We start from the raw sequence: 18,609 nt of genomic DNA, 5'->3' as shown, positions 1-18,609 counted from the left end.
GTAGCACTGATTTCAAAGAGAGATTAATAATGCACTGTAAGTAAATCTCTACACAGTCCTTTGAACGTTGTCTCTATCTATTAAATTGTGTGAACACTTTATGCAAGTCTGTGCAAAACACAAAATGCTCCCTTTACTGGCAATGTTCAGAGGGTACGTTCAAACCTAACCTGGAAACTTCAACTTCTTGGCAAACCTTTTTACCATTTTCTCATACAAGTACTTGTATACGACAAGTATATGACAGACTAATTGACAAAGTCAACTCATTGAGTCAAGAACTGACTCAGTAACTATCAGTACATGACAATCAAAACATGCCATTGTTTGACTCCCAACAAAAAGATACTTATGGGATATTAATTCTTGCATTACCGATTTAAGTGCATGCTAGAAATGTCAACAGTCTGTGGTTTTATGCGTTTAACAGTAATAGTCCTGGGGCCAAGCCATATTTTGGTACCACCTAAGGTGACCGTAAAGTTTTTGTATTTTTGTCTTCCTACATGTCTCTAGTTTATATTTTGGTATGATAACCCTTCCAATCTTGTAGCTTAATGGCAGTTATCACTACCTACCGGCTAATGTATCCGGTAGGAGACACAAAGTAGAATCTTTGTGTCTCCTACCCCGGGCATCAAATTATTGCGCCAAAAAACAAAATATATCCATGTATTCAACGCTTCATGGGGTGTGCAATTGATAGAAAATAAATCATTTTTTGGGTGAACTCCTCCTTTAAGTTTTCCAGGGGGACTCTCTACCCATTCAGCTATGACCACCCTAGACCGAAGGAGGGTCAACTTTTACAAGCTTATGGAAAGCAGTCTTTTTGCAACCAAAAATCTGAGAAGTTATCAATTGCACACCCCATGAAGCCTTGAATACATGGATATATTTTGTTTTTTGGCGCAATAATTTGATGCCCGGGGTAGGAGACACAAAGATTCTACTTTGTGTCTCCTACCGGATACATTAGCAAGTAGGTAGTGATAACTGCCATTAAGCTACAAGATTGGCAGGGTTATCATACCAAAATATAAACTAGAGACATGTAGGAAGACAAAAATACAAAAACTTTACGGTCACCTTAGGTGGTACCAATTTGTGAAAATATCAGTGTTGGCCCCTGGACTATAATGCAAGACCCAACCAGCACTTAGGTCTACTACGTCTACTAGCACTCCTACACTCTCTAGTCATATTTCCTCTTGATAGTGTATTGCTACATCTTCACAAAAGGCTGTATGCATGTGACAAAAACAAACCTGTCATTTTAAGGTATAAACTGTTAAGTATTCCACTTAAAAAACGATTTTCTTTTTGTCAGGGTACAGTATTTAAACCATCTGGTGTCATTGTATAATTGTATTTCGTTTGCTTGATGTTCTGTGTAAAGCACATTGAATTGCCTTGTTGTTCAAAAGTGCTATACAAATACAATTGCCTTGCCTTGCCTTGGTGATAATTAAGCATATTGATCTTCACTTTAACTGATAAAACATGCAGGTGGCACAGCCCAGAATATGATGGGCACACCTCAGACAGGCATGACGTGACCTCTAGCCCAGAATAGGGTAGATACAATCATTAACTATATGCCAACTATGGGACAGCTTGGAGAAATGAGTCATGACTCATGCATGAGCGTAATGGACATTGGCACTATCTACTATTAAAGTTGTCAATATCAAAACTGTACGGGATATGGGTGCAGGACGCGTCACTTCCGAATAGAGTCCATCAGCAAAACAATGTTTTACAACAACCACATCAAAAACATTGTAAGATTATAAAATACCTAAAGAGAATTTAGAGGTCTAAAGCCTGTATTATATTTAGTTAATGCAGTCAATTATGAATTACCAAAATAGCTTCATACAGAATAATATATGTATAATATATATATATATATATATATATATATATATATATATATATATATATATATATATATATATATATATATATATATATATATATATATATATATTATCTTATAGACTGCTTGCTTCTTACAGAGCTACGCCGTAAAATATGAATGAAATATTATGTTTTAATTTCATTTTACAGACCAAATTATACAAAATTGTTGGCAGAGTTATGTCTTCTGGTATAGTTATTAATACCTTTAGCTATAGGCATAAACATAATTAACAGTATCTATAGCCTAGTCACAACATTAAACACACACATCAAGAGTGGGAAGGATAAATTCTCAGGCACAAACTTGTAAAACAAACATTAATGGTTTTCACTCAAATCATTCTTTGTACATCAGAGTAACAATAGGGACAGCGGACATTGTAAAACACACAGATTTTTAATAGCTTAAGTTTATCATATACACATCAAGGCAACTTGGATCACACTACGAAGAAAAAATAAGGCACCCTTATTCAATTATTTTTCACCCCTCTCTCAAGCAGTGATTTCATAAGTAACATATAAACATTGTAGGCTTCACATAAATGATTTAACCATGATAATACTTGTGCAGTTCCTACAGTACAGTGTGCTTATTAACAACAATTGCAACAATGTGGTGGTAAGTAAGTGACATGTTGAGGCTGTGTTGGTGGCATAGTCAATCATTAAAAAAAAAAGCAATGTAATTTTTTGACCACCACCCTAACACATACACTGTAAAAACTCTAAAAAAAAAAAGTTAAATTGACACAAATTGACAAGTGTACAAATGGAACCAAGGGTCAATTTACGGGTTAATTTGGTTCCATTTGAACCCTCTCTGAGTTAAATTAACACTGATGATTTGACTGGGCAGTTTCAGAGATCTAACTAAATAAATTGTCCATACTAGACACATAATAGTCTCACACACTACATCCATATACAGTATAAATTCCTTCCACTGCAAAAAGTTAAGTCCTGGTTAAAAAAAGAAAAAAGGAGGAGGAAAAAATCTAATTGCACAGCAGCAAACCACATATCGTGCAAACATAAATACCTTCATTGCAGAAATTAAATCCAGAAAATTATAACTGAAGCTATTAATCAAAAAGGTTATGCAGCGTTATCCTGGACAATGTCAAAGAATACTTGAAAATCTATGCCATCTAGTGGTTGTACAATTTCAATCTACATGTGTGTTAAATTCTGTTTATGTGCCACTGGAATCAGAAGTTTCATTTGTATAGAGGAAAATGTACCCTTTTATTTTCAGCCAAGGACCCCCAAATTGATATATATTTAGCCGCGGACCCCCATCTGAAAATGTTTTGCGCCTGTGTCCATGCTAGCTATACATTTATTTTCTGGGTTAATTATAAATGAATGCTTTGGTTTAATTTGAAGTTGTAATGGATAAAGTCAATTGTTAGCTTGAAAAACTGTTCTGGTTGGTAAGTGACACTGTCATACTATGGATTATAAATTAAATTTGGCTTCACAGCTACAACTTTCAAACCGAGTAAACCACGGGACAACCCTACTATGTTGCAAGATTCAGATAACTTGGAAGGTGAACTATAAACCATTGCAATTACATGCAAAAGCAGACCATAACCTTTTAGTTCAGTTTAATGTCTTATATAAGTTTGGGTATATCCATGATATAAATTAACTGTAGAATACAAACTGAAATGTAAGTTGGATTTACTTGTCATCATTTTTGTGTGTGTGCTCATACAAGACCACCAACGCTGTGAGTTACTTGAACTAACTAACTAACTAACAAATTAACAAATTATCTAATTATCTATCTATCTATCTATCTATCTATCTATCTATCTATCATTTGTGTAGTCTTTCTAACGCTTAAAAACAAACCATTCATCCTGTGGAGTACCAAGTTTTTGTTGTTGTTTCCTTGTTTTGTTTTTTTCTTAGTTATTTTTTTCTTTTAACGAAATATTCTCAGAAAATATGCAAATCATTTTAAACTATTACTAACACTTTGGAAAATAAATTGGAATATATCTCTCACCAGAGAAATGTAAGAATATTAAAAGTGGCTTAACTTATCCTACTGTCCCTTGTGAATGAATGAAACTATGGATGCATGAAGGATTTTAGTTTTCTGGTATCTTTGTCGCAGGGTATAGACTATGGTGGTCCTTTGGTGGTGCAACGCCCCTGGATCGACCAATCTTAACCACTTAAACCCTCTATTCTTTGTAAAACAGACTTACTTGTCTGTTTTTGTACTTGCACCACTTATCTACACCAAATCTCTTCGCCAAAAACAGCCGATTTGCAGAGCTTGTAGATCTGCTATTTGTTACCCCCAGAATATGGATGTTGGGTTTAAAGTGGTCATGAAGCTGCTAAAACTACAGAACTAGGAAAGCAGCAGCAGACCCTATGATTTTGACTGACATTTCTAACTGGTCTCTCAAACTATGTAAACTTTGTCTCTTATGTATTACCATGTATCTCACTGTTCAGTGTGACGCTTGACCAGTTTCAATTTGCTTACACGGAAAGGGATGCTGTATCCCTCTGCACTGACACACATCTAACAATACTTAGAGGCCAATGCTACATTATGCACATCTTGTTTATTGACTTAAGCTGAGAGACAACAGGTTCATGTACTGTATATTTGGCGTTTTGAAATTGTGTTCTGTTTGCTTCTCCTGTATTCCTTGTACACCAATTACTGTATTTCTCTTCAGATTTGCAGGTGTCATGTCACCACTGTGATGGGTCTGACCCTGAAATGATGAAACAGCATACAGAGCTGTTGTGTTCATAATAACTTAACCCTAAACTTAAATCCTGGGACCACCATACCATGTGTGACTTACAGCAGGGGTTCCCAAACTTTTCAGCTCAAGTCCCAAAAGATACATTTGGTGTCTCCCCAGGACCCAAACATACAACAATACATTATGAATTAATAACTTTGCCCTGTTTCAAAAAATACTGAAATACTGAAAATAGCCGATCTGCAATCCCAATGCAGCGCATCACAAGGATTTGTGATATTGCAGATCAGCTATTTTCATATTTATGTAAAAAACTAAAGAAAAAAAGAAGAAGAAATCTTAAATGTTTGGATTCAATTTTTAATTTTTGAATTAATGAAATGTAATGTTGTCCATCTGTATGGTACAGTATGTTAATACAATATAACTACAATTGGGGTGGTTGTATTTTGTCTCCCTGCTCTTCTATTGAGACATTTAGATTGTGTCAAAGGTCATGTCTCACCTAGACACAGGATCTGACATGAAGATTCACTTTATCCCCTGAGCAAGCGGGCAGGCTCTATTAGCTCAATGGTAAAAATATCAGCACTTGCACAGGAAACTGGGTTCAAATCCGTGGTAGAAGAGGAAAGTTACATTGTGCAGCTTTAATAAATAACATTTGTAGGAAAGAAAGGATATTTACTCACAATATATCAAAATGTTTGAGAAATGCTGATTTACAGGGCTGTAATAATGTTCTTCTGACATTCTCATCAGTGTTAAATGGAAGCTGCTCAGCCAATGATAGGAAGGAGCTTAATAAGGAAGGTACAGTAGTAAAGGCAACAACAAAAAATAAATGGACAGGCTTTGCCAAAGGTCTGTGATATTTATACCACCCTTATTCAATGGGAGGATGGGTCTGAAAATATTCACGGACCCCTCTCATCCAGCCAATGCACTGTTTGTCCCATTTCCTTCAGGTAAAACGTTACCAAGTATTAAGACCAGAACTACTCATTTCCATAACAGCACTTATCCTGAGCGAGGCAGTGAGGGCCCTTTACCACTTAAACCCTATATACTTCATTGACAGGTGTCCCCCAGGGGTCTATAATTGTCCCCTCTTTTTCCCCCAACCTCCTGACCGAAAATAGCCAATGTACAATTGTTTGCCTATTTTCGCCTATATGACATGGCCAGAATAGAAACACTAAGGATAATGGGGTTGTGTACCCTAGTGGTATTTTCTTTATATTGCACCAGTCACTTGTTTTATTTATTTTGTTGGGAGTATTACTTTTATATTGTATGTTTATGCTATTGTGCATTTGTATATTTTTATACCCCAAGCACACACCAAGACAAATTCCAATAAATGTTTCATTGAAATGGTTTGAAATTAAAATGATTGAATCTTGAATGTACGCCTATACCCTGCAACAAAAAATGTATACAAACAAAATAAAATAAAATAAACAATGCTTTTGCATCTGGTGGTCAAATACAATTACAGCCTCAACATGTTTTGATATAACCAGCTTCAGCCAACTAATGTTAAGAGTGTGACCTTGCTAATGAGGGTAACTGCTAGTAACGGTGAGTGAACTACAGTAAGTAACAAAGTATTACTTTGTAGCTGGCAGTTGAAATCCTATGTGTCCCAGCATTTACTGTACATCAACACATTTAAGTCCTTGAGAAGGATATGGAAATATTGTGATTCATGCACTGTTCCTTCAGCGGCTCTTACAACTTTATACATTATACAGTATAGTCCTCGACGTTGCCTTGCATCATGGATCATAGTTAGGGCATGATCTGATCTAATCCAAGAGTAATGTTATTTTCCAGTATTCCTCCACCAGTCAAGATCTACCACTGCAGCAGCGATGGACTACTACATCAACATATCGTCACTGTCCGGTGGAAACCTTGTATTTCCATATTTATTTATTTTAATAGATCAATGCTATTGGTCACTCTTTACGTCTCTCTGTGTTTTTACAAATATCTAACCACTTAAGCCCTATCTTATACTTTAAAAATAAAATAAAAATAGCAAAAATAGTAGATAGTAGACTACAAGCTCACAAAGCTTTGTGATGCCAGATCGACTATTTTCGAATTCATTTTTGCCTGTAATGACATGTCCAAAATATGGATGTCAGATTGAAAGTGGCTAACCAATAAAACAAATTCTGAGTTGTGACTAAATCTCATAACAACCACTGGAACAGGTTTTTCTTTTTTTTTGTCATGTCATGAAAATGAACGTGGTTGGCCATAAAAGGTTTCCGCCCCCAAAAGCAACGATATTTGCAATGGAAATGAATGACCAAATAAAAACATCAATAGCATTACAGAAAAACTACATCATTATCATTATGATATTTGAAAAACAATACAAACAAACAAAGAAATCTTCCATTTACTTCTCACTGCTATGCTGTACTTGGCACATCCTCACAGTGCAGAACCGAAGGGTCCTTGGCGTGACACCTTTAGGGTATATGTGGCCTCTGGTTGTGGATTGAGATCCCTGCAGAAGACTGATGTGCTCCATCGCAGTCATCGTCTCTGAATGTTCCCAATCCCTTCAGCTTGTTTTCTGAGACTCAATGTGCAAAGTCGGCCACACTCCACAGAAAAACTGAACAGATTTTACACATGGCGTTAAGTCTTTTATTTGATACTTGACCATACAACACATGTATGTAGTATTATAAATGCCACATATAAAAACACTACTGCATATGCAAAGAATAACATACCTTTAAATTTGGTCTGTGTTTGAGGTAGGTTGATCTGATCTGGAGGCTACAAGTTGGTGAACAAAAAAAGATGTGTTATGTTGTGTTGTTTTTTGGTGCAAAAGGACAATGATCACTACCTTGAAATGTTATATCATTTATCTAGAGAAATGTGCAATAATTGTGATTATGTATAAGTCTGCAATGCATGTGTTCCCTTGACTTGATCTCATCCTCCCCTTTTGTGAAAACACAAGCCATGACACTTACCTCAGCAGTATGTGGAGGTAAGACCCAAGGCCTGTGAAGATATGCCACCAGGCATGGAGTTGTGTCATTGGTCCAACACCAGGTGGCAGTGCATGCCTGCTGGCTCTAAGAGACAAGGAATTGTCCACAGTCAAGTTCTATTACATCTATAAGATTAGTCTGTCTTCAAGGTAATACTATCGCCGAAAAATAGTTACTATTTAATCAAGGAGTTTTTGTTTCTTAATTAATTAATTGATATTTTCATTAAGAAATGTGTGTATAGGCCTGGACCGCTGGCGTAGCAGTCCAGGCACCTAGGCTGAATGTAGCCTGACGGCGTGTCGCGGGTTCGACTCCCGATCCTGACGGCCTTTGCTGCATGTCACTCCCCATTTCCTGTCAACCTACTGCCCTGTCAAATATAGGCATAAAAAAAGCCCAAAAATGTATGTTTTAAAAAAAGAAAGAAATGCGTGTATAGAAGGACATGCAATGCAGGTGTACAGCAGGAATCAAAATTGGGATGCTGCAATTGTGTTGTTGATGCACTACTAATCGTTCAGCTACTGGCGTGCCCCATTTTATGCTAAGTTGACAAAGACTCTCCAATGACGTATCAACCCTCTCCTCTGTGTACTGTATAATTATGTTGATGTGAACACGCACCAGTGCCCATGCATTGTGACCCCATGTCTCTATTCGTACAGGTAAGTTAGGGGTTTATTTGCTGCTATCTGATTAAACAGATCTTTATAAGCATACAAGAACAAGTTGTTTAAGCACATCTTTAAAAAGTTCATTAGAACAAGTGTGACATTCCCATTCAATTAATATAACTGAAAACTCCAATTAGCTGGGACATAATAACTTCATATCACAAATAGGTTAAACATGTGCCCCTGAAGTACTGCTAACTATAAAAATATGATTCACTAATATTATTCACAAGCTGTAGCATCAAATACATGTTGCGTCAGTACTGCTCACTGTATTATCATAAAAATCAACTTTGTTCCAGGGCACCTCCCTTTGGAAACAGGCCATTTAGAGGCAGAATGGCTTCAGTAGGTGTGTAACCTCAGCTGCACCTTTTTTTATGTACTTACCTTAATGAGTCACAGAAGATGTTGTCAATATTCCACAGAAGGAATCCTAACAAGAAGACACATAAGGAGGTGTAACACATTGGCCTGAGCCAGGGGTACACCCTACGAGTGAAACAAACACACACACACACACACACACACACACACACACACACACACACACACACACACACTTTAATATCTCTTTACCAACTGTATGGAACAGAACATCAACGGCTAGTTGTACAACCATGTCGCTCGCTGAAAAGCGCAGCTTTTCCACTGGAAACAAAATTGTATGACAAAGTAAACTGTAAAAGGATCAACGGACGACTTCACATATCTTCATATGGTCTTCACTAATGCTCATGATAAAATGGTAAAAAATAAAATAATTCTACTCGGTCTGAGTCTCATAGGAGGGCTGTGGACACTCCAGAAACCCGCCTACCAGTGACATCATCTGTAGGCTATTTTCTTTTTTCAAACAAGATCTCACACTTTTTTTTTTTATTAACACGAGAACAATGGCTTCCATTATAGCATGCTAACTTCCCAGAAATAGAAAGCTTGCAGTTTCTATTAGCTTGGATTCCCCATCGATGAGACACAGACCGGGTAGACAAAAATGGTACGATATTATAATGAGCATTGGTGAGGACCATTTATATGAAGATAGGTTGAAAATGGGTGAAGTTGTCCTTTAAGGCGCAGCAATTCATTTAGTATTACAATATCAATAATTTCCTGCTCCTCCAACTTACCATGTTACTATGAAGATAGATCGCATCACTAGGCATGCTACCAGTGCACCATACATGACCTGTAAACAAATTAGGAATGAAATCAAAATTAAAGTGCATTTGATTTTGAAATGGCTTCCACACTTGCACAAGAAATCCATGCATGCAAAAAAACCTAATTCAATACTCAGCTAGTAATTTGCACAAAGTACAGTCTAGAAGAATACTGGCTGTACATACAAATTTATATTTGGTGTTTTCTCTCATTTGGGTTATCAACAACTCCGCAGAGATTTGAATAGAAGTGATCCTGGGTGGATCATATAGCAAGGATTTCCCCAAAAGTCTTTCCTCTGGTTTGGTCACTGTGGTCAGAGTGTGAAACAGCAGGCATTGACAGCTGTGTCTACCTGTGTGCCACTATGCAGTACTATGGTCAGTAAGCAAAGCCAGCCTCAAAGACTAAACAATGGCTGCTTTGTCAGTTGGTCCTGACATGCAGTCAGATTCTTCACTATTTACATATAAACACCATAAGAGGGAATAGCAGGCTTGCATATTAAAACTCCTATGGATTTTTTCTTCTAGCACCCATCCCAAGCACAGGTATCCCAACAATGGATTATTGTGGTTGATCTCACAATTTAACTACTTATGCCTGAATGATACTTTGCTGTATAATTGTTGTATAACTGTGTGGTGAAAATAACCAATATACATCACAATTGTGAGCTTGTACAGTAAATAGGCTATTTTTGCCGCACGACACCGGCATACAATAACTATAAACTAAGCATAGTACATATTTTGTATCCCTCCTCTAGCTATGTTAAAAACCTACACATAAAATGGAGTTACATGTCGTAGTCTTATCAGCTAGCGCAGTGTTTACACAAGACAGAACTAACGGAGGACACACTGAACCCTAATAAGCAAACACAGGCCAATGTCATTCATGCTGTTAACTCCCTTACCTGGTGAAAGACAGGCTCCTTCCATTGTAAATACACCTACAGAAAAGGTTGATTCTTGTCAAGATGTGGATAAATACTTTTCCATATAGCATGACAGCTCTTATTATATTATTGGCAACAAATACAACAAATACTCACCACAGAGACAGAAACACTGAAGATTAACAATAATGCAATAGTAAATAAACTGATGGTGTTCTCCTGCTTGAAGCATTCATATCTGAAACAGAAATCAGTTGAATGTTACCTCTTTTTTAAATGGAAAGGTTCAAATGTATAGCTGCATCCTACACTGAAGCTCAGCCATAGTTACACTAGTCTAGTAGTACCAATGTAAGCACTCTAATGGCCAATTTATACTTAGTCACACAAAAGAAAATGCCTTATGTCAAACGTCAATACTTTTTCAGTTCATTTTTGTATGTTTGTTTGTTTTTCATACAACATGAGGAATAAATTAAGCCTATAAGAAAACAAATCACACCCACAGTTGCGTTTAATTGTTCAACTGAGGGATTAGTTGTATCACTTTACCCCCTAATCCGACCAAAATGCACTCAATGGGCTTGAATGGTGTTTTGAGTAGTCTACCATAGCAAAGTACAAATAAAAACTAATGATAAATCCAAAAAGCTAGACCACTTACAGGCAATAGACGAAGACACATGTGCTGTAAATCATTGGCAACTCATCCAGTAACTGGAGGTGAGAATAGACATAATCATTACATTCATACAGTATAATACACATTAGGACCCCTGATTGATTCAACATGCAGTAGGCAGATTTTATTTTACGATAATCCTCACTACAGTTTCCAAAACAAATCATTTCCAATGCTATGCTAAGACAATTTAGTCACAGTCACATGCAGCAGCAGCAGCAGCAGCAGCAGCAACAACAACAACAACAACAACAACAACAACAACAAAACTGCTGAACTGACTGAACAGTCACCCGTGGTCATGATTGTGTATATACAACTTCTTGCTGACAAATGGTGATTGTATTTATAGAAAGTGTACGTCAGCTCACCTGCATCTCATAGAGCAGGGTCATGTGAAAACACCAGGAACCAACGCCAACGGCTGGGTGACAACACACACAAGAGTCAAAGAGAAAGTAAAGACAAACTCCCCTCTCAAATTTCCACAAACCAGGATATGATCATAATGTATTATGATAACATCTGGTAAGGAAACACTGGATAGTTAACAAGGTTACTGTGGGGGGTGAAAAGATTCATAGAAGAGAATCATACTAAGTCCCTGATGGTTCATTTGGTTGCAGCGTACTTTGTGGCTCCATGAGCAAAGACAACAAACTGACCTGCAAGTCCCAGAAAGGAGCAGATGTAGCGGAACTCAAGGCCATCTTGGAATGTCCGAATGGCACCATAGATTGGAGGAAGGATCATAATCAGGTTACTGACGGTGTTCCCTGTTTGAGAAAATGGGATAGGCTACATCAAGAAACAGAGGGATACACAATCTGTACCATGGCTAAACTCTCTCGTTTCATTCATGTGTCCGAGAAGTGGATCGGCCCCTTAAGAGCATCTGTGATCAGGTGTCACAATAGAAGGGGTTTCTTTTGTGTGTGTTATGTGGGTATTGTAACAGGAAGGCTATTTGTGTCCTATTGCGGAAATGTAATGACTGCACCAGAGGTTTGTTTGCTATGATATTTCAGGTGGGGCAGAACAAGCTGCATGGTGAAGGAAGTGAGCTTGTAACCTCAACGTCAGTCTAGGGCTGTCACGATTATGACATTTAACATGCTGATTCATTGTCACACAAATATTTTGCGATTAACGATTTCATTGTGTTTTTGTCGTTGAACACTGAAACATGAATAGAAATTACTGGCCTTTAGGCTTTGAAGTTGCACAGGGCAGACATAACAAATAACCAAAATATACAAAGAATTGACTGACATAATTTAATAACTTTCATACTTTCAAAAAAACATAAATAGTGGAAATAGACGATCTAGAAGCTCAAAACGCGTTTGAGCTTGTAGATCTGCTATTTCCAATTTATTTGGGGAAAATGGAGATTGAAAATGTTCAATTGTGCAAATACATGAACATTTTTCAACATGGAAACGATGATGACGATTATGCAAAATAATTGCGATTATCTCAAACAATTGCGATTAGGCGATTATTATGTAATAATTGTGACAGGCCTACATCAGACATGCAAATCTCTGGAATTGTTGGGACAATCTAGGCAGAGGACGATAGGTAAGACTTCAAGCACAACTGTCAAGTTTGCCTTGACCAAAGTTTGTAACCTTCAACTTCTCTCCAGTCACTGGCCAACAGTGCATGACCCTGAGTATACAGGTGTGAATGTCCATGTAAAGGCCTTTGCAGACAGGGTGCGATTAGTCAATCAGTTTTTACCGCATGCGAAAAGACGCACAAATCGAACTGGGTTCGATTGAAGAAGAAAAAAAACGAATCGCCGCAGCCGGTGTGCATGAGGTCATAGAGAACCATGTGTTCATTAAAAAAAATATATTGTCCCGTTTTTTTCCGTGCGAAAAATCGCACCCTGTCTGCAAAGGCCTTAACCATGTAACCATGTAATCCACCTTCCCACTGCCAGTAAATGCCTGTGTGCTTAGTCAACTAGCCTAGATTATAATGTGGAGTACAACTAATAAATGCAGATAACTATTTGCACAATTGACATAAAACTCTATCTTTCTTTATCTGCATGTGACTGATAGAAGTCAAGGTTTAAAAGTCAAGGTTTTGCTGCAAAATATGGAGTTATTAGAATGTTTGGACTTTAGATTCTGATAACACTTACTGTATGCCATGATTACTAGTCTTCTATTTAATGTCTCTGTGACAATAATGTGTTATTATCCAAATGAAAAAAGTGCATGTCTCTCTTTGACCGCCATCTCTTTGACCTCATGCTGGCCTTCTATTGTTCTCATCTGCTGAGGCACCAACTTCTGAGATAACAGAAACACTCAAAAGCCTGCAACACATGAGGGTTAAAAATCATGGTGGCCTCTGCCTTTGTGTCTTCCACACCAGGTTTACTGAACAAAAGCACACTCTTTGAACTTATAGTTTACTTTACACAGTCACATAGTTTAAATAACAAACAGTCCTCCTCTGCCATCAGTTCATGCGTGACAGTATCCATTGAGCTATGCTTGTGTCTGGTACAGGAAAAGGTTTGTGGAAGAAAATGTTAAGAAGAAATTCAAATTATGGACAAGACAATATTCCTTTATCTACTGTAGTCCTTAAATAATACTACAACATTCTTAGGGCAGTGCCCAAGGCTTTTGGTGTTTCATCAGAATCAGAATTTCATGTAAAGTATATGTGTTTCATTAAGTTCTATGAGGCTTGTTAGTATAGTAGCCTATTTATTACAAGACAACAATACTGAGTACAGTACCACAGAGACTAGTTGTAATATAGGTCACATGTCTCAAGGAGAGGTGAAAGAGTAAACACTAGTCTCACACACTTTGACCAACTTGGCTTGGGTCCATCTTAGATAAACTGTTGCATGCATGATAAAGCACAACATCTAAGTGGGTTAAATGTTGTTGAGACAACTAGTCATACAATCATAATTTCAATAAAATGCCTGTTGAATCAGTTGCAGAACTTAAACAGTAGACTTAATTATCCAGACTATACCAATGACAAGACAAATGTTTTATCGTAATTTAATTACCGTAGGTTACTTTAATCTCAACATACACATTCGACTTAATGATTTATCTCTTTTTTGAGATACAAATATTGTCAATGGAATAATTTGATGGTACATGGTAATGACAATAGCTTAACTTGAAGTCCCTTCAAAAGTGCAGTGACTGTACGTTTTTAGTTCCCCATTAGTTCCTGATGGAGGGGAAAGGAACTGGTTGGAAAAACACGTTCCTTCCACACGCTACGTCCTACCGGGGAAACTCCCCCCTGTCAGGTGATAAGAAGCGGCCTGCTCACTCATGCATTGAAGGAAGCATGAGCTGGCAGAGGGAGAGCAGTGCCCAGGATTACAGTTTAGGCAATTGGCACTGGGTTACAAAGATCGTGGGATAACATTTAAAAATAATAATAATTATTATTATTATTATTATGATGATGGACACAATTTGTATTAATATCAAAGTAAAAAATACTGTTAATGTATCTATTTGTAACTCAGAGTGCACGAAATGGAACGAAATGTACCCGGTGTACAAAATGGTACAATTTGGTTAGGCTATGTTGTATATGCTCTCGAAGTTAAATGTAATGTGAATGACTAGTTACAGTTACAGTGAATGCATCTCGTTCAACAGGGACGTGACTAGACAGGGACATGACGTGATAGGACTTTAGGACTAAACAGGGACATGACAGGATGAGATTTTAGGACTAGACAGGGACATGACATAATGAGACTTCAGGTCTAGACAGGGACATGACATAATGAGACTTCAGGTCTAGACAGGGACATGACATAATGAGACTTCAGGTCTAGACAGGGACATGACATAATGAGACTTTAGGACTAGACATGGACATGACATAATGAGACTTTAGGACTAGACAGGGACATGACATAATGAGACTTTAGGACTAGACAGGGACATGACATAATGAGACTTTAGGACTAGACAGGGACATGACATAATGAGACTTCAGGTCTAGACAGGGACATGACATAATGAGACTTTAGGACTAGACAGGGACATGACATGATGAGACTTTAGGACTAGACAGGGACATGACATGATGGGACTTTAGGACTAGACAGGGACATGATGGGACTTTAGGACTAGACAGGGACATGATGTGATGATAGAGACTTCAGGACTAGACAGGGACATGACATGATGAGACTTTAGGACTAGACAGGGACATGATGTGATGAGAGACTTCAGGACTAGACAGGGACATGACATGATGAGTGCTGTGAAATGAAGTATTTATAGTATAAGCCACTAGTCAGCAGCAGTGTTGCCATGTCGGCTTATTATAAGCGACTTTGGGCTTTTTCAAAGTTGCTTGTTATGAATTGGTAGTTGCGGGTTGCGGTTTTTGGGGCTTGTTTCTTAAAGAGTCGTTGCTTATTTAGGCTTGCTTCCAAAATGTCGTATTACTATTTAAACCAGTGGTTCTCAAATATTTTCATGAAAACGTTTTGTGCCCAGGGGAGCATTTGTGTTTTTAGAATATATTCCACATTTTATTGCAAGAGTTTTTGAAATAGCAGATCTATGTTGTGAGCTTCTAGGTGTGCTATTTTCAAATAGCCAATGCATATATAGGTTTAAAGTGCTCATGTGGCCTAGCCGCTTCTTTCGGACTTGTTTTCCTAGACCCTGGTTGCACATAATCTGGTAACGCTGCACTGTATCCGCTGTGGTTGCATGCAGGTTCCAGTTCATTCAATATGTCATGCAAAACAGCCTAAATGGAAAGGGGTAGGCTAGGCTTGCAAAATGTGAAGACATCCACTGACAGACACACTGTCGTGTGTAAGAACAGCTGCTATACGCCAATATGAAATACCATTACAACAAAACAAATAGAGCCGCAGCTGAGCTCTCTGTTTACGTTATTCGGCTTCGACCTTCCTTCAGTGTTACCAGGTTGGTGTGAGAGAAATAAGCAACCACGCCGAGGAAAACAAGCCCAAAAGAAGCGGCCACATGAGCACTTTATAAACCGACATGCGTCGGCTATTTGAAAAAATTGAAAACAGCCGATCTACAAACGCACAACGCGTTGCATCTTGTAGATCTGCTATTTTCAAAAACTCTTGCAATAACATTTGGAATATTTGTAATATTATTTTGAAACATTCTAACAACACAAATGCTCCCTGGGCACAAAACATTTTCATGACAATATTTGAGAACCACTGGTTAAACAAGCCCTAAATAAGCAATTACACTTCAGCCATAATAAATAAAACTCAACCCGCAACGACCAATTTTGTACAAGCAACTTTACAGAAAATGAAGCCCGCTTATAATAAGCCGACATGGCAACACCGCCTTCCTTCCGTGCATGCAGCTATCAGATCCTCAGCGTTACCGCCGGTCGCATTTTCATACTTTTAATAATGAGTCCTTATTAATCCCGAGCCTATATTTGCATTTTACTCACAGAATTCTGCGATGTAGAAAGTGACGACATAATTCTCCTCACACCAGTCCAGTGTTGAAGTGGGTCGCCCCCAGTATCCCTGTCTGTCTAACGAGGAGGAGGGAGCCATGGTGGCAGAACAGCGGACTAGTTGAGACGGAGGGGGAGGATGGATCTACTGTATTCTAGCAGCCTAACGTATCTTATAGCGCCATCATCACAGCCTTATCACTCCTCCCCCTCACCATTATCAGGGAGGGTGTGTACAGTGGTGGAAAGTAACAAAGTACATTTACTTAGTAAGTAGGCCTACTGTACTTACACATTTGAGGTATTTGTACTTTATTTCAATGTCCAAAGTCAGGGACGTGCTGGCCACTGGGAAATTTGGGACTATTCCAGAAAGGCCTCTCCATTCCAGGACCAGGCCGGCCGTTTAAAAACAATCGCACTTTACGGGCCTCTCTGTCTGAGATTCCCAGGCTGAATTAGGGGCCCAGCACGTCCCTGACTATCTCAGATCCAAATATTGTACTTTTACTCCTCTATTTGACATTTTTAGTTAGTTTCTTTGTAGATTTTGATTATTATCACAAAACACACATTAACCACTTCAGCCATTTGATCTACAAGCTCACAATGCCTCGAGATGCTACCATTGTGAGCTTGTAGATTTGCTATTTTCAAAAGATTTGTGTTCATTTGAAAACTTGAAATGGGACATTCTGCATATGAGTACTTTTACTCTTGGTACCTTGAGTACAATTTTTGATGCCAATACTTTTGTACTTGGCTACATTTTGAATTCCGGACTTTACTTACAACCTTTACTTAAGTAAAACATGTGAGTAGGCTATACTTTTTCCACCACTGGGTTTGTAATAACGCAATTACAGTCATGCATGAGTTGGTAAACGTAATACGTTTACAATTACATGGTTATCTTTGGTGTGATTATCAACAAATGGGGGAAAAGTAGATTTGTAATTAGGCTATATAACAATTTAATGATGATGCACTCTTGAACAATCCGAACCTTTTTTTAAATATATATTTTTATATTTAGACAAACATGTCATATAAGTTTGTTTTTTTCTTCACAATGACAAAAAAACAAAAGACACAACAAAAACAACAACAATTAAAAATAAATAAAAAACACCCACCCACCCCCACACACACCCTACAAGATATAAAAAAAGAACCCCATTTCGATCCGAACTTTTTTAACTAAGAAATTGGTGAAACATTTTTTTATGAAATAAATTACACTTTCACTTCTTTTACATTACTGACTTTCAGTGAAAATTGATTGCCTACAGGCTAGTCAGTTTGACACTGACTGAGATGGAAACAAATCTATGATGTCTTACAGGATTTTTGAAAATTTGCATTTCATTGTCACTGCATAGAACTTGTGTGGCAATAAATTGGGTAATTTTATCGTCTACTCTGGCTTTTGTGAGCCCCCCCCAGATAGTTTTTAAATTGCTTGATTCAGTATTTAGATATTTGATATTAATTTTATCAGACACGCCCCCTTCCTTTACAAACCCATTATAACGTCAAACTCCATTTTTAACATGTTAGATTCATCAAAAACACCTGTACCCCCTGCACACTCACTGATCGATCAGTGTCAAACTTTGCATATATTACATACACCCAGTAAGCCAAGGAAGAACACCCCCCCCCCCCCCCCCCTCATTTTTCAAATCAGCCCCCTGGTGGCACTATAACATACTACTTTACATTTTGGCCTCTTGAACCACGCAGGACGTAGCCTACCAAAAAAGAAAAAGAAAAACATTTCCCTGGATTCCTTGGATCATGACCATAGACTGTATAAAAGGCTCATAACGCAACTCCCCATATAGACCATGCCCATTTCCACCTTACTAGAGTTTCAGCCATTTTACTTCAAAACACACTTTTTGTTAACTTATTACTCTTACAGATTGCATTCAAAACTCAAACAAATCCGTGCACATTATCTCTGTAGTATTCATGTGATAAACATATT

At 37.8% G+C, this 18,609-nt stretch overlaps 1 protein-coding gene across 1 annotated transcript; it reads right to left on the bottom strand.

Annotated features, from left to right (window-relative positions):
- Window positions 1–4,613: 4,613 nt before the first annotated feature.
- On the bottom strand, window positions 4,614–16,742 carry acer3 (alkaline ceramidase 3). The gene is made up of 11 exons (XM_084073443.1): window positions 16,608–16,742; window positions 11,792–11,902; window positions 11,498–11,550; window positions 11,109–11,161; window positions 10,601–10,682; window positions 10,463–10,498; window positions 9,510–9,568; window positions 8,767–8,868; window positions 7,679–7,783; window positions 7,430–7,475; window positions 4,614–7,308 (listed from the first exon to the last, which is right to left on the bottom strand). Exons 1-11 carry the CDS (start codon window positions 16,714–16,716, stop codon window positions 7,255–7,257), a joined length of 810 nt encoding a protein of 269 aa, XP_083929569.1. The 5' UTR covers window positions 16,717–16,742; the 3' UTR covers window positions 4,614–7,254.
- Window positions 16,743–18,609: the final 1,867 nt, after the last annotated feature.

The sequence above is a fragment of the Gymnoscopelus microlampas genome, assembly GCF_963454915.1.
Source record: "Gymnoscopelus microlampas genome assembly, chromosome: 12".
NCBI lineage: Eukaryota > Metazoa > Chordata > Actinopteri > Myctophiformes > Myctophidae > Gymnoscopelus > Gymnoscopelus microlampas.
Note: the sequence above shows the minus strand (reverse complement) of the source record. Positions and strands in the feature narration are given on the sequence as shown.